The sequence below is a fragment of the Saccoglossus kowalevskii genome, chromosome 21, assembly GCF_978046115.1.
Source record: "Saccoglossus kowalevskii chromosome 21, keSacKowa6.1, whole genome shotgun sequence".
Lineage (NCBI taxonomy): Eukaryota > Metazoa > Hemichordata > Enteropneusta > Harrimaniidae > Saccoglossus > Saccoglossus kowalevskii.
Window position 1 is genome coordinate 486124 of NC_140661.1, and position 18395 is coordinate 504518.

Sequence of the window (18395 nt, forward strand, 5' to 3'; positions counted from 1 at the left end):
TGTTTAAAAACAACATCTCATTGGCGATTTTGATGTAATTTCTAAGATAATCGTCAATGAATCGTTTTAATTAACAAAACATTCTAAATTTGTGTATTTTTAAACCAAAAAGTCAGGGACAGATGATCGCAACAGCAGCAGAGAATACCCGTGGTGATCGTAGTGTTACGCATAAGGTATAATTATGAATGGAAAATCACTGACATGAGTTTTGAAATGCCGTTGTAGAAAATAAATTTCATTATTGATTTATTAATTTCTAAGTCACATTCCGATAACCCGCAATCTGGCAGACTTTACAAATTTAACCAAAAAATGTTTTTCCCCACGTCATATGAACTGACAGTGACATGGGCATTAAAACTGAATGTACTTGTTGTACACAAAATAATGATGAACCAGTTACCTCCATGGATAACAATATAATCATAACAATACATTTTTTGCTATTCTCTTTCAAACTGTTGACTTGATGCACACTTAATATACAATCAAGTGATATAAAATATATGAGCTATAAATAATATCTCTTCTTTATTGTACTTAATGTATCACAATGTTTGTTGGATAAACAAATTATTATGCAAATTAGATGCATTGTTATGCAAATCACCCGCGACGCTTGGCATGGAGTCTGGGGAGAACACTGCCGCGTATACTAGTACTGGTACTACCATGGATGAGTACCTTCCATGGTACTACCAACTCTAACCATGTTCCCATTTGGTGACGCATGTCAAGCTATAAATGGGCATCAATACTCATTTCGCCCAATATTTCGCTTTTTACCTTGCCCGTACCATCAAAGATGGAAGGGAAAGGTATATTAAGGGAAAAATTTTGTCCGGCGTTGTCGTCGTCGTTGTTGTTGTCGTCGTCGTTAATAATTGTTATTGTGTTCATAATAACTTTACTAATTCTATTCCAAACTTTATCAAACTTGGTCACCTTATTCATCAGTATAAAGTCTTCCCTGAGTTTGAACAACAGATATCCTGTATGAAAATATCATGCAAAAATTGAGAAAATCTGATAAAATATTTTGACTGTTTCTACTTGACTGATCACTGGTGATACACATCAAAGGTCACTGATCTCAGTGGAAATATGCATTGTTGTATGTGTTCAATGAAGCAAATGATTTATCTTGTAATAATATCCTTGGTAATGTATCTCAGAATCCCATACTGGGTTTCAAAACCAACTCATGGAGAGATTGCACAGTCTGATACACATTTGCAAACCTACCAATAAAATCTTTACAGAAAACAAGATGTCAGAAAATCAATATAAGCACTGCTATGAACTGGGTGCCAAACTTTGATCAAGATCTGAAGCTAATAGAAAATCTGTTTAGTCAAAAGTTATCAAATCAAAAACAATACATAAAAAATACATATTAAAAGCAAAACATTTCATCCACATTTTAAAAAGAAAATTATTCTAAAATATATGTATTCTGTATTTGACAAACAGTTCATTCGACAAATGAAAACTCACAGGAATATGTTTCAGCTATTAGAACAGAATGATAGAGTTTTTATAATACTAGTTTAAAAACACACTTCAGAGATTGCAGTGTTTGAAGATGTAGTTTCTCAGGAGGCAACAGTACTGTTGACTTCTCCCTCCACTGGACACCAACTATTTAAGTTGATTTGCATACAAAGCAGAGCTTGCAACATGATAGCTATTCATAAAGGGTGTTTTTTTTTTACTTTTCATATAATAAAGTAGTCACACAATGGGGCAGTTCATATTTGTCTCAGTGAATCATTCATTTTTGACAGACACCTGTACAAAATACTTGAACTAAAGCCAGCTAAATTTTTCTGTTATCTTGCATGTTTTATGAATCTATTCACATCTAAATGCAGCACTTTTTTTTTGCAATGAGACATTTGTTTTTATTCTAAATATCTCAATTACTTTCAATAAAACTGGAAATTATGTTCCTTAAAATAATTAAACAAATAAGGCACCAATGTTTTTGTAAGATATTTACATCTTTTAAGGACATTTGGTAGACTGATTCCCCACTGTTGGTTCAACCCCAAAACTTGTTTGTATTCAAAATTAATTATGACAATGCATATTTATATTGAAACAAACTATGATAAAGGGAATTATATTATATAACAAAGGGCAAGGTCACCAGAGTTCAACTATGTTATAACATTTTAATCAACAGCACATCGCTTAATTTCCGACCAGAAAAACGACCATGTTTTTATCCTTTTTTTTTCTCACTCGCTTATTAAAAACACTGACCGCTTGTTCAAACACTGAACACTGGCACATGAGTTGTCGCAATGATTGTTTAAGTGCTAAAGTTTGAGGATTCAACGAGTATTAACCATTATTTAATTTCGAACGACACTTCCAAACCACCATACTTTGTTTCGTTCGCGAACGTAACTTGAACTATGACCTCTTGTTATGTGAACGTTCCACAACAAGCTGATAGAGCGGGACTGTGTTCAGGGCTGCTACCTCGTTTCAACAATATGATTATCGAGACAATTACGTGATACAGGCAATGCTAACTCCTTAGGGCAGAGAGCAGAGACAACCAGGAACATATTGATGCCACGGCCATGTATTTAAAATGCGAGAATGCAGACGGGCGATATTTCTGGGTTCGCGCGCTCGAAAAATTAAGCGGAAATTATTCAACATGCGGTTGCATAAGCGAGTAAAAATAATGATCGAAACACAGAAACGAGCATGAGGTTGGGTAAAATTAGTGCTGTACATTCAGGTCCTTTGTAAAAATACGATTGGCCAAGATCTATATCATTCTGAAGCATGTCAGAGACAGACAAAATGCAGTTTTAAATATTGACACTGTTCGTATTTTTTAAATGAGTCAACAAATAAATAAATTGTATGCTGCTTAAGCGATGATCGATCGAAACAGACTCATTTTGCAAGTTTTAACGGCTACGTTCTGCTGAAGATATAAGACTTCACTTTCGGAGTTATTACCGAAGATAATGTACGACAGCAAAAAAAAACAAAACATTTGGTTATGTGAAATAGATTAGCATTCATGTAGGTCCAATCAGTACTGTTGTATCGTCTATATCGTCAACCGAACGTTACTATCCGGACCTGCTCGTCGATTGTTATTGCAAATGTAATTTCTTTCTCCCTGGTCAATGAATCCAGAATCAATTGGATATAGGTGCTTTATTTTAGAATGATTTTCATTTGGTTTCACGTTATAGTTAATCTGATTTATCATATAGCATTACAAACAGGAAGTCCTTGGCATGGGTCACAATACTAGTATACCCCAGACCACTCGTTTTGATGAATGGTCTGGGTGTGGCTTGTGGGTAAGAATAGAAAATGAATTTCAGTGAGGTTGTGATTATTTGAGAACGGATTTTTACTATTGAAATGGAATTATCACGTCTAGGGGTGAATTGTTAATAGGTGAAGTGATGTTAAAAACATAAGTAGTTCATCTTCTTGCGTACACCGCAACAACAAAGGTTTATTTTCTAACACAACTCCAGTCAAGAGGGTGGCGTTTGGACGTAACCCCGGAGTTAAACCATAGGCGATTCTATTGTAGCAGGGTAGGCTGGAAAAAAGTTAAGCTGATTTAAACTAACCGTAAACATAAACTAAATGTTTATTTAGATTTTTCGTTAAGGTAGAGATGCAGTTACAGGTATTTTAATTAGTTAATTAGGCAAGCAAGATGACCTCCCTTGTCCACAAAACTATATATTTTTGGAGACCTTATTGTATGAATTTTAAAATTTTGTAAGTATTTTTTTAGCTCCGCTGTCGACTTTGTCGAGCGGAGCTTATCATATGAGTGATTGTCCGTCGTCGTCGTCCGTGTCAATGTTTTACTTTTTCGACTTCTTGAAAACTACAAGCCTGAATGCTTTGATACTTGGTGTATATGTACCTTGGGTAGACCTCTCTTAGGTTTGTTCATTTCATGTTGATATCTTCAATTCTCTAATTTTGGTGAATATTTTTGTCATTTTTGGTAAAAAGTGATATTTTCGACTTCTTGTTAAAAACCGCAAGTTCAATTGCTTTGATATTACATATATAGATACTACATGTAGACCTTTCTCAGATTTGTTCATTTTGTGATGATATCTTCAGTTCTCTAATTTTGGTGAATATTTTTTTTGTCATTTTTGGTAAAAAGTGATATTTTCGACTTCTTGTTGAAAACTGTAAGTCCGATTGCTTTGATATTACATATATAGGTACTACATGTGGACCTCTCTCAGATTTGTTTGTTTTGTGATGATATCTTCAATTCTCTATTTATTTTGGTGAATATTTTTGTAATTTTTGGTAAAAAGTGATATTTTCGACTTCTTGTTAAAAACTGTAAGTCCGATTGCTTTGATACTATTCATATTGTTCATTTTCTAATGATGTCTTCAGTTCTTTAATTGAAATGTGCATTGCTAACAGCGGAGCTATCTCAGCCGATAGGCTGCTTGTTTTTAGCTCCGCTGTCGACTTTGTCGAGCGGAGCTTATCATATGAGTGATTGTCCGTCGTCGTCGTCCGTCGTCGGTGTCAATGTTTTACTTTTTCGACTTCTTCTTGAAAACTACAAGCCTGAATGCTTTGATACTTGGTGTATATGTACCTTGGGTAGACCTCTCTGAGGTTTGTTCATTTCATCTTGATATCTTCAATTCTCTAATTTTGGTGAATATTTTTGTCATTTTTGGTAAAAAGTGATATTTTCGACTTCTTGTTAAAAACCGCAAGTCCAATTGCTTTGATACTACATATATAGGTACTACATGTGGACCTCTCTCAGATTTGTTCATTTTGTGATGATATCTTCAATTCTCTAATTTTGGTGAATATTTTTGTCATTTTTGGTAAAAAGTGATATTTTCGACTTCTTGTTAAAAACTGCAAGTCCAATTGCTTTGATACTACATATGTAGGTACTACATGTGGACCTCTCTCTGATTTGTTCATTTCGTGATGATATCTTCAATTCTCTAATGTTGGTGAATATTTTTGTCATTTTTGGTAAAAAGTGATATTTTCGACTTCTTCTTAAAAACCAAAAGTTCAATTGCTTTGATATTACATATATAGATACTACATGTAGACCTTTCTCAGATTTGTTTATTTCGTGATGATATCTTTAATTCTCTAATTTTGGTGAATATTTTTGTCATTTTTGGTAAAAAGTGATATTTTCAACTTCTTCTTAAAAACCAAAAGTTCAATTGCTTTGATATTACATATATAGATACTACATGTAGACCTTTCTCAGATTTGTTCATTTCGTGATGATATCTTCAATTCTCTAATTTTGGTGAATATTTTTGTCATTTTTGGTAGAAAGTGATATTTTCGACTTCTTGTTAAAAACTGTAAGTCCGATTGCTTTGATACTATACATATTGTTCATTTTCTAATGATGTCTTCAGTTCTTTAATTGAAATGTGCATTGCTAACAGCGGAGCTATCTCAGCCGATAGGCTGCTTGTTTATGGACACTGTAAACCATAGACAATATAGTAGGAAGGACAAGCAACTCCAGCAATTCTATTGTAGCAGGGTAGGCTGGAAAAAAGTTAAGCTGATTTAAACTAACCGTTAACATAAACTAAATGTTTATTTTGATTTCTCGTTAAGGTAGAGATGCAGTTTACCTGACAGGTATTTTAATTAGTTAATTAGGCAAGCAAGATGACCTCCCTTGTCCACAAAACTATATATTTTTGGAAAGCTATTGTATGAATTTAAACATTTAAAAAGTTTTTTTTTTTATGGACACTGTAGTTTGAAATATGCACAAAAATGTGTATTTTTGGTCAAAAGTGATTTAAAAAAAATTAGCTTCTAAAATATGCTTCTGTTTCCTGTCAAAATTGGTTTACGGGTACATCTGTTTACTATGAAGAAAGTGCCGTCTTGAAAACTCTGTTTTTAGGCGACGAGAGTCGTGAACTCTCACGAATGCGGTATTCTATATGATCACGAGTTCCCGTGTGTAGATGATTTGCTCGATGTTTTTTTTCGGATTTTGATGACGGTGGAAATGATAGTGCAGAAGATCCAAACGCAGTAGACACAGCAATTCATGTTAACAACTCTGTGTGTGTGATTCAGAGCCCGGGCATCAACATCGAAAATAGCGAAGATTTTCGTTTTCTTGATCGTCACGTAAAAGAAACCCTTTGAAACGCTAACAAAAAAACGAAAATAGTGAAAATAGAATAATAAAGACAATCGTGCCTCATTTATACACAAGTATTCGAGTTATTTTGTTGAAATTATTAATAAAAACAAGGTATAGCGTAGGTAGACGTGTATTCAGACTGAAGGACTGGTCGTGTAGTCAAGACGTGAAAACGGAAGACGGAATGAAAGTCTATTTAAAAAAATGCGAGACAGAGAACAACAAAAAACAAGCGTAGTCGGTGAAAATAACAAAATTTGAAGTTTCATGCATTATAAAAACTAAAATTTGAGTATTTTGTCGAAAATGGGGTACAACCTTAGACATGAATTCCGGTTGAAAGAGTGTGAGCTATAGTCAAGATGGTGACAGACGGGAGAACATACAGATTCAAAGTCTGTTTGAAAAAAAATGCGTGGCAGAGAACAATAAAAAAACGAGCATAGTCGGTAAACAATAACATAATAAGATGATTCATGCATCATGAAAACAAAAATATTCAAATATTTTGTAGAAAAAGTGGTATAAACTGAATATAGCATGTATGGAAACATTACTGCCGTCTGAAACTAACTTATAATTTTATTCAATTAGACAGGAACATATATATTAAAAGTAATATTTACATCTGATAACTATTGTGTGTTCGAAAAATGTGTATTGCGGAAAGAAAACGACTCGTTTGGGGAAAGATACTTGTAGTTCGATACGAAAGTAGTGACATCGCATCAAAGTAAATAACACGTCATTGTTTACTTGCTCATTATAATATTCCAGCCCAGCTTGCGTTGGGCATACGGCGTTTGACTTTGGTGTTACCATGGAGGTAATAATCTTATTACATCCATGGTGTTACTATACTACTATACTGTCTATGGTTAAACAGGGCCCAAAATGATAGGGAGTAAAACACGGAAGTGGAAGAGCTGTCCATGCATTGACCAATCACACAAGAGCTCACAAACACCAAAGAAATATTTGTTGTTGTACTTAACAAAGGGATTTGGCACTAAAAACAATGGAACGTTTATAGGCTTAACGTTGGATTTAGATCGTGTTATAATCCAAATCCCCTACTAAGACTTGTAAGCACAAATTTTCATATGCTGTACAAAATACTTGGACAAAAGCCAGCTAAGATTTTCTGCTATCTTGCATGTTTTATGAATCTATTCACATCTAAATGCAGCACTTTTTTTTTGCGATGAGGCATTTGTTTTTATACTAAAAAATCTGAATTACTTTGAATAAAGCTTGAAATTATGTCCCTTAAAATAATTAAACAAATTAGGCACCAATGTTTTTGTAAGATATTTACATCTATTGAGGACATTCACTGTTGGTTCAACCTCAAAACTTGTTTGTATTCAAAATTAATTATGACAATGTATGTTTATATTGAAACAAACTATGATAAAGGGAATAATATTATATAGCAAAGGGCAAGGTCACCAGAGTTCAACTATGTTTTCATATTTTTGTTGGGCTCTTTAAAGTAGTCTCAACTTCATGTTTTCTTTGTAGGATTTTTAGCTCCACTGTCGACTTTGACGAGCGGAGCTTATCATATGAGTGATTGTCCGTAGTCGTCCGTGTCAATGTTTTACTTTTTCGACTTCTTCTTGATAACTACAAGCCTGAATGCTTTGATACTTGGTGTATATGTACCTTGGGTAGACCTCTCTTAGGTTTGTTCATTTCATGATGATATCTTCTCAAATTTTTATGAATATTTTTGTAATTTTGCAATTCCAATTGCTTTGATATTACATATATAGGTACTACATGTGGACCTCTCCCAGATTTGTTCATTTTGTAATGATATCTTCAATTCTCTGATTTTGGTGAATAATTTTGTCATTTTTGGTAAAAAGTGATATTTTCAACTTCTTGTTAAAAACCACAAGTCCAATTGCTTTGATATTACATATATGGGTACTACATGTGGACTTCTCTCAGATTTGTTCATTTTGTAATGATATCTTTAATTCTCTAATTTTGGTGAATATTGTTGTCATTTTTGGTAAAAAGTGATATTTTCGTCTTCTTGTTAAAAACGACAAATCCAATTGCTTTGATATATTACATATATAGGTAACTACATGTGGACCACTCTCAAATTTGTTCATTTCATGATGATATCTTCAATTCTCTAATTTTGATCAATATCTTTGTCATTTTTGGTAAAAAGAGATATTTTCTTCTTGTTAAAAACCACAATCATTTATGGTGAAAAATGATATTTTTAGCTCCGCTGTCGACTTTGTCGAGCGGAGCTTATCATATGAGTGATTGTCCGTCGTCGTCGTCCGTCGTCGTCGTCCGTGTCAATGTTTTACTTTTTCGACTTCTTCTTGAAAACTACAAGCCTGAATGCTTTGATACTTGGTGTATATGTACCTTGGGTAGACCTCTCTCAGATTTGTTCATTTCATGATGATATCTTCAATTCTCTAATTTTGGTGAATATTTTTGTCATTTTTAGTAAAAAGTGATATTTTCAACTTCTTGTTGAAAACCGCAAGTCCAATTGCTTTGATATTACATATATAGGTACTACATGTGGACCTCTCTCAGATTTGTTCATTTTGTAATGATATCTTTAATTCTCTAATTTTGGTGAATATTTTTGTCATTTTTGGTAAAAAGTGATATTTTCGACTTCTTGTTGAAAACCGCAAGTCCAATTGCTTTGATATTACATATATAGGTACTACATGTGGACTTCTCTCAGATTTGTTTATTTTGTAATGATATCTTTAATTCTCTAATTTTGGTGAATATTTTTGTCATTTTTGGTAAAAAGTGATATTTTCGACTTCTTGTTGAAAACCGCAAGTCCAATTGCTTTGATATTACATATATAGGTACTACATGTGGACCTCTCTTAGATTTGTTCATTTTGTAATGATATCTTTAATTCTCTAATTTTGGTGAATATTTTTTTAATTTTTGGTAAAAAGTGATATTTTCGACTTCTTGTTGAAAACCGCAAGTCCAATTGCTTTGATATTACATATATAGGTACTACATGTGGACCTCTCTCAGATTTGTTTATTTTGTAATGATATCTTTAATTCTCTAATTTTGGTGAATATTTTTGTCATTTTTGGTAAAAAGTGATATTTTCGACTTCTTGTTGAAAACCGCAAGTCCAATTGCTTTGATATTACATATATAGGTACTACATGTGGACCTCTCTCAGATTTGTTTATTTTGTAATGATATCTTTAATTCTCTAATTTTGGTGAATATTTTTGTAATTTTTGGTGAAAAGTGATATTTTCGACTTCTTGTTGAAAACCGCAAGTCCAATTGCTTTGATATTACATATATAGGTACTACATGTGGACCTTTCTCAGATTTGTTCATTTCATGATGATATCTTTAATTCTCTAATTTTGATGAATATTTTTGTAATTTTTGGTGAAAAGTGATATTTTCGACTTCTTGTTGAAAACCGCAAGTCCAATTGCTTTGATATTACATATATAGGTACTACATGTGGACCTTTCTCAGATTTGTTCATTTCATGATGATATCTTTAATTCTCTAATTTTGATGAATATTTTTGTAATTTTTGGTAAAAAGTGATATTTTCGACTTCTTGTTGAACACCGCAAGTCCAATTGCTTTGATATATTATACATATAGGTACTACATGTGGACCTCTCTCAGATTTGTTCATTTTCTAATGATATCTTCTGTTCTTTAATTGCCATGTGCATTGCTAACAGCGGAGCTATCTCAGCCGACAGGCTGCTTGTTTAATTCTTGTTGAAAACAGCAAGTCCCATTGCATTGATACTATGCATATTGTTCATTTTCTAATGATATCTTCTGTTCTTTAATTAGTCCCCGTTTGGACGAAATCCGAAAATGGGGACTTATAATTCGGTCTCTGTCCGTCCGTGCGTCCGTGTGTCTGTGAGTCTGTGCATCCGTGCGTCCGTCCGGAGTCATATCTCAGAATCCCTTGGACCGATTCTGTTCATTCTTTGCATGTGCCTAGTACTTTATGTGGGACATATGCACATGCAGTGGTTTAGCGATTCCATTCAAAATGGCCGACTGGCAGCCATCTTGTTTTTTGAAAATGTTGTATTTTAGACATGCTTTGTCAGTTTTCATTCAAATTTGGTACATAGATTAAACATGTTAGGATACATGTCCATTACGATTTATTTCACAATTGGATCAAAGATGGCCAACTGGCAGCCATCTTGTTTTTTGAAAATGTTGTATTTTGAACATGCTTTGTCAGTTTTCATTCAAATTTAGTACATAGATCATACATGTTAGGATACATGTCCCCGACCGTCTGTGAGTTCCTGAGTCTGTCCGTCCGTCCGTGTGTCCGTCCGTCCCTCAATCTGTCCAAGAGTCATATTTCAGAATCCTGTGGACCGATTCCGTTCATTCTTTGCATGTGCCTAGTACCTTATGTGGGACATATGCACATGCAGTGGTTTAGCAATTTGATTCAAAATGGCAGACTGGCAGCAATCTTGTTTTTTGAAAATGTTGTATTTTGGACATGCTTTGTCAGTTGTCATTCAAACTTGGTACATAGATTATACATATTAGGATACATGTCCATGAAGATTTATTTCGCAATTGGATCAAAGATGGTTGACTGGCAGGCATCTTGTTTTGTTTTTTTATGCGGTATCTCTGTCAGTTTTCATTCAAATTTGGCACATACATGTACTTTATACATGTTAGGATGCATGTCCATGACAATTTGTTTCAAAATCTGGTCAAGGATGGCCGATTGACAGCCATCTGACTTTTTGGCCTTACTACTATATTTCTACAATTTATGTACCATTTTCATTCGTATTTGGCACATACATCATACATATCAGTGTGTTTCATAATCAGATCAAAGATGGCCGAATAACGGCTGTTTTTATTTTGGACATATTACCTTGCCCGGAAAACGTGTTTTGATGTAAATAAACAATCTGTTGTATATGCCACTTGGAACTCAAGTTTCAAGGACACGCTCGCGACAACCCCTCTACTTTAATATGACGAGCACAAAGAGAACTTAACGGGGACTGTGTCATTTTCAATGACTTGTGTTTTTGAACACTTTATTCTGGATATGTGTTTGTATCACAAGGTGTCACTAATTATTGACCTCCCTAGCTTCATTCAATTTTCTGTATATTTTGCACATGTATCATAAATAAATACATGTGCCTGTCAATTCATTTTGAGATTTGATTAGAGATAGCTGACTGGGAGTTTTATTTGCTGAAAATGTGGACATGCATGCATGCTTAACAGTTTTCATTCAAATTTGCCATATACTGTTAGAGAACACTTTTAAGTAGTGCCAAGACATAATGTATATATGAGCAACTTGTGTATAAGACCACCTCTCTTATGTGACCACCTTTCACAGATTTGCCATTATTTACCAAAATATTAATAATTATTGTTATTTATAATATTTCCAATCTTTATTTGATTTTGAAAATGATATTTACATTTGTTAGTAACTGAGTGGTGTGTATCTGATGTTTTATATGAATCTTAAATTCCTTTTTACATTAATTCTGGCATGATAACATTGCAGAGTGGGTCATGGACAACCAAAACGGTCTCTCTTCATCTTGTATATTAAATTTCATAATCCTGTTAAATACATTTAATGTTTTTTATATTACAGATTTTACCTGACCTATCAGATATTGCAGAAAGGTCTTGAAGGCATCCTTTTCACACGACAAGTGTGCACATTATCTCTCTGTTCAGTACATATAAAGCATCAAAATTCGGTCCATGCGGAGACTGCTGGGAGGCAGTGGTGGTGGTAATAGTGGTGATGGCGATGAGATGCACCATGATATGCCACCTCCTAGTCCCAAAATGTCCAAGAGAAGAACACAGGCCGAACGAGACAGAGCAGAGTTACAGGAATTGCTGTCTGGTGCATCACATTCACCAAGTCCCATGGTCAAAAGAAAATCAATGCCCAAGGTACCTAATGTGAACTTTCTACAAGATCCAGATGCAGAGGATAATACCACTAGTGGCGCCTCCAATTATTCTTTTGGATCAGGTTGGAGTTCAAGATCAGAAAGAGATTTGAGAGAACTGAGAGATCATATGAGGGGACATTTATCTGTGTCATCATACACTTCAAATAAATATGACACAACTCAACCATCAGTGGTAGTAACACAGTCAAAACCATCTCTTAGCACTACCATTACAAGTTCAAAAGCATCAAATGAGTGTAAGCCCACTGCTGAAAATGTATTTGACTTCTTCCCGGAAACGTACAAATATATTGATGTTCAGCATCTGCCTAAAATACTATCAGGACTTAAGACTATGTATGACAGTCAAGATCTAGTGGATGTAACCCTTTGTGTGGAGAATGAATCTTATCCTTGTCATCGTATTGTCTTAGCATCCTGTAGTCCCTATTTTCATGCTATGTTCACACATGATCTCACTGAAAGTCGACAAAATAAGATCCGAATTAATGGTGTTGAAGCAGAAGCTATGCGGTTGATAATTGAGTATGCATATACATCTGAGTTGGAAATTACTGTTGACAACGTACAAGCCGTTATGTTGGCTTCCAATATGTTCCAGTTGTTAAATCTAAGAGATGCATGTGCAACTTACATGGAGAAGCATGTCACATTGAATAACTGCATCAACATCTACTTCTTTGCATCCGCACACGAATGTGGTAAACTACAAGAACTTGCAAGGAAGTTAATCTTTGAGAAATTTACTGAAGTTTGTAGAGAGGAAGAGTTTTACAACTTAAGTAAAGATAAAATTGTAGATGTCATATCCCAAGATGATATCAATGTTGACCGAGAAGAAATAGTCTATGAAGCTGTTATGACTTGGGTGAAGCGTGACCTGGAAGGCCGCAAAGATGATCTACTTGAAGTTATCAAGCATGTTCGTTTTTCTCTTCTTAGTCCGTATTTCATTCACGACTGTATGGAACGTGAACGTCTCATTTATTCTTCCAAACCATGTCAACAGATCTTTGAAGAAGCATTGCAGTATCATCTACTAAAGGATCGTAGACCTAACCTGAAGCTTCTAAGTAACATGAATGTCAACACTCGACGAGGCATGCCTTTCCGTGATATGATTATCATCCTGTCACGCAATGAAGTTTCGGAGTCTGCAATTGGCAATGATAACTATCGGATAAAAACTCTTCCTGATCTGATAGAGCATCCAGAGTGTGTAGTTATGGGAGAGAATCAGATTTTTGCTGCAGGCAAGCAGCACCTAGATTTTAGTGCCAGAAGGATGCACCGAAGGGGAGGTGGGCTCTTTCAATATGATCTGTTTGAGAAGAAATGGTTATCCCGTGCTCCAATGGCATTTTCACGTACCCACTTCCGATTAGCAGTTTTGGATGGTCTGATTTATGCAGTTGGTGGTGTTGGTCCTGATGGTGTGCTATCATCTGTTGAAGTTTACAGCCCGCAAACTAACTCATGGCGTTTTGTTGCACCATTGCCCAATACCATCAAGGGGCACTGTGTGACTGCAACTGGTGGACAGTTATATGTCATTGGAGGTGAATGTGAAGAAACTATATTAGACACAGTCATGTGCTATAATCCCAGAACTGATATTTGGTCCAATGCAGCCAACATGATTCTCCCAAGATGCAGTGCAGGAGTTGCAGTTTTCAAACAAGAGCTGTATGTGGTTGGTGGGACAGTGTCATTGATGAATGATAGACAGTCAGAGAGTGTCTTGAAATCAGTAGAAATCTACAACCCAATAAATAACGAGTGGCGTTTTGGACCAGAGATACCTGACGGTAGATGTTCTTACCAAGTAGTCAACTACAATGGTGCCTTGTATGCAATGGGTGGTGAAAATGGTGAAGAAGAACCAGAAAACCGAGTATGGAAACTGGAGTGTGAGAAGAAAGGATGGGTTGATGATCAAGTCAACTGGCCTAATATAACACCACCATATAACTGTGTCGTTGCAAGAATTCTTAGAGACGCATAATGAATTTTTACTCATATGGCAATGTCAGTTCTACTAATATGATTATAAATTCGAACTTGATGGTTAACGATTGAATAACTGAAGAAATATTGATTCTATTCTCAGTGCCTTACATTTTATTTATTTACAGATAAATCCCCTTAGTCATAAATAAGTCACTTACAGTTACAGGGTACATCATGAGATTTTGAACCTTTATAGAAATGAACACCAATGAGAAGTTTGACCGTCTTACCAGCATGACATCATTACTCACACTAAGTATTTCTCCTCACCCCTGTACAGTTTTAAATTATGTCCTCATACCAGTTGCAGTAATGCTAATGCTTGCTAAATAGAGTATTCATAATATCCATATTTTTATGATAGAATTTAATTGTAAATTATAGAATTATGTAAATAAACAAATTAGGTCAAGTATAATTGGTTAATAATGTCCAATTGGTGATGGTTGGCACCAGTTTTAATATACGTATGTATTCTCAGTAATTTGTAATATTTTTCTTTTCATTGTTTACTGCATTGCAATGTAGGAAAGGGTGACACAGAAAAAACATTTCACCAAACAAAGTACAGCTAGATTTGATAAAAACAAAAACACTTGTTTTATGATCTTTTAATTTTTTAGAACACCAAATGTGATAACCATGATCATGTGACATATGCCAAATTATATAGACATGCAGTATTTGAGTTACTGAGAATACCAATATAAGTTCCACTTATTGTTAATTATGTTAATCATTCATTTATTTATAAATTCCCAAGTGATCTCATCCCACTGATACCTGCCTAAAGGATACACTCACCTTTAGTTTTCTGTATTTCTCTCAACATATAATGTGACATAACAGGTTTTGATGAACAATTAAACATTTGGGGTAAAGATAAAAGTTTATTTTAAGAGATATTTAGTTCAAATCTGACATCACTTCCTGGGTCTCAACATTAATTAAATAAATAAATAAATACCATGTCTTTTTTGAACATAAAAGTCTTTGTCTTTTTGTCTTCTATTTATTGAAGCTAATGTTCATTTGGGCCAATACTAGCAAATTCTAGGAATCTTAACCATGTTCATGCTTTTGGTTTTAGAAGGCACCTGCAGGCTAATTAACTGTCTACTCTTGTTCATAATGACTTGTTCTAATTATTGTGTGTACAAACATTTAATCGCTTACTTTCATGATTGGGCCTTGATCAAAATCTGATGTGACACCAAACTGTTCAAAGGGTTAAAGAGTAATTACTGAAAATATTGTATTTCAATCTTAATTGTTTTACTTTCTAGATCTGGTATACGAGTAGAATGTTGTAAGGTGAAACAGGCACACTGATATGGGATTGGTATCATCATAATTATACTTTGATTATCTGAATGTTGCGAGCACATTTATGTTGAAATATTAAATGCTGTATCAAATAGTGGGAAAGAAATCTTCTAAAAACATTTCTTTGTTTTTGGGAATTCATTGCACATTATTGTGACCATAGCAATATATTTTTATTATGGCAACTGTATTTTACTTGCACACTTTGCGACAACCACCTATGGCAAGTGTAGCTGTATAGGCCATGGAGCTTATTTTATGATTGACTGACACACTGTCAAACTTTAATGGACTGCGCAGCAACTCTTTAAAACATTGTGAATTTGTTTATATCATTCATCACATTAATACTAATTAGCAAAACATTGGAAAAGATCAACCATGTTGCATCACGAAAAAAAAATGCAAAAAAAATCAGAACTATGAACTTTTTTGTAAAAAAATAGTTCAAAAGATATATATTAAGTTTTATTGATTATTATTTAATGTTTAAAAAGTGTTAATTTTATTAAGTATATTCTAATCTGTAGAGACTTCAAGAGGACATTTCAATTAGAATTAGAATATTCATAACATTGAAAGAGCAAATTCATCTGATATAAATATTAAAGCGCGGTGGTCGTCACGCAGCGCGTGTTTGAATTTCATGTAAATAAACAATGTATTTTACACGCGTTGTATACGTCGTTATGAGTCCCATATCGAACAGGACGCGACACAACGACTGCCGCCCTTTAATTAATTCAGATATTGAATTTATATATTCATCTTTTACTTATTTTCTCATTTGTTTTTATTAAGTTAAGATTCAACACATTTAAATGAGATCTGGATAGACTGGATGGAACTGCTTTGAACTGGTTTGGAGTGTTCTGAACAGAATAAGTGACAATTGAAGTACATGTTTTGAATTTGAAAATTTGACCAGTCTTTTGCCATCATATATTTTCTAGCTCATTTACTGAGATCAGATGAAAACTTGAAAGAATATGTTCATTGTATTACTTAAACTAATAGTATGTATGTTTTGTAGGTAGAAGAAATTTGGTGGATTGCATATTTAAGTCTTCTACTTTTGTTGTTTCTTTTATAATGTTTTAATTATGTAAGTCAGATTATATGTAGAAATTGTATATATGTGCACTTTTTAGTGAAGTCACTATATGTCAAGTATTTGGATACATCAGCTAATAAATGCCATGCTTAGTTCACAAGGATCCTGCTTTATTTATTTAAACTATAATAGCCTTAAAAAACACTACACATAAATATGTCCGCAGAAATATCTTTACATAAAGCCAGCACACTGGAAAAGAAGACAAACTTCCTGATATTTTTAGCTCTGCAAAGTCAACACAGCAGAGCTGTTCATATTACTGATTGTCCGTCGTTGTTGTCCGTCATCGGCGTCGGCGTCAACTTTACAATTTCAACTTCTTCTTCGAAACCGCAAGTCAGAATGTTTTCAAATTTGATATGCAAGTGTCATTTTTGGTAAAAAGTGATATTTACAATTTCTTGTTGAAAAGCGCAGGTCCAATTGCTTTGATATTACATATATAGATACTACATGTGGACCTCTCTCAGATTTTTTCATTTTGTAACGATATCTTCAATTGTCTAATTTTGGTGAATATTTTTGTCATTTTTTGTAAAAAGTGATATTTTCGACTTCTTGTTAAAAACCTCAAGTCCAATTGCTTTGATATTACATATATAGGTACTACATGTGGCTCTAACTCAGATTTGTTCATTTCATGATGATATCTTCAATTCTCTAATTTTGATGAATATTTTTGTAATTTTTGGTAAAAAGTGATATTTTCCAATATTGTTGAAAACCGCAAGTCTGATTGCTTTGATACTATACATATTGTTCATTTTCTAATGATATCTGTTCTTTAATTGTAATGTGCATTGTTAACAGCGGAGCTATCTCAGCTGAGAGGCTGCTTGTTTTTATTTTTACCTTGGTTTCATAAATAGCAAGGGCGCCCTCAACTGTTTAACTGGTGTTATAATCCATACCATCTTTAAATCCAGGAGCATTATAATTATAAGTTAAATATTCATTAAAGATGACAACTGTCGATATAGGTGATTGTCTGTCGTCGTCTCGCATCAACTTTTTTTAACCGACTTCTTGAAAACTTCTATTGCTTTTATACTTTGGGTGGACCTCTATGAGATTGGATCATTTTGTGATGGTATCTTTAATTTTTTTCTTTGTAGCTGCACTGTCATTAACGATGCAGAGCAGAGCGGTTCATGTTGATGTCTGTCTGTCAATTGCCATCCATCAACTATTCTATTTCTAATTGAAGATATCTTTAATTCTCTATTTATAGCGAATATTTTTTATAATATTTACATATATAGATCTGCTGCCAAGCCTATAAATAGAATGTACAATTTATATTATATGACATCGTTACATGTTAGGGACTAATGTAGCCAACAAGTAAACAATTGAAAAGCACTACAAAATACTGCTATTTTTGATGAGTGAGATGTTACAGCAAATTAAAAACAAAAAATTCCAAAAGCAATATAATTTTGCGGAATTTTTTTATTTAAGCTTGGTTAAAGTACATACAACAGAGGTTTAGAATTCACAAATTACACAAAAAAATGTGTTTACAAGAATGTGTTTACTAGAAAAGTGTGTGTATTTACTATAAAAGAATGCGTGTTTACTAGAAAAGAATGCGTGTTTACTAGAAAAGAATGCGTGTTTACTAGAAAAGAAAGCGTGTTTACTAGAAAAAGAATGCGTGTTTACTAGAAAAGAATGCGCGTTTACTAGAAAAGAATGGGTGTTTACTCGAAAGAATGGGTGTTTACTCGAA

General features: G+C 33.8%; 1 protein-coding gene across 3 annotated transcripts in view; it reads left to right on the forward strand.

The window, feature by feature from the left end:
• LOC100372040 (kelch-like protein 40) overlaps positions 1 to 16763 on the forward strand; it is a 28600-nt gene extending 11837 nt beyond the window's left edge. For all 3 annotated transcript variants that reach the window (XM_078012642.2, XM_085495461.1, XM_078012643.2), the window contains one exon: positions 11877 to 16763. In XM_078012642.2, the coding sequence (XP_077868768.1) occupies positions 11990 to 14215 (2226 nt within the window). In that variant the 5' untranslated portion in view covers positions 11877 to 11989 and the 3' untranslated portion in view covers positions 14216 to 16763. The remainder of the gene's footprint in view (positions 1 to 11876) is intronic.
• Positions 16764 to 18395: the final 1632 nt, after the last annotated feature.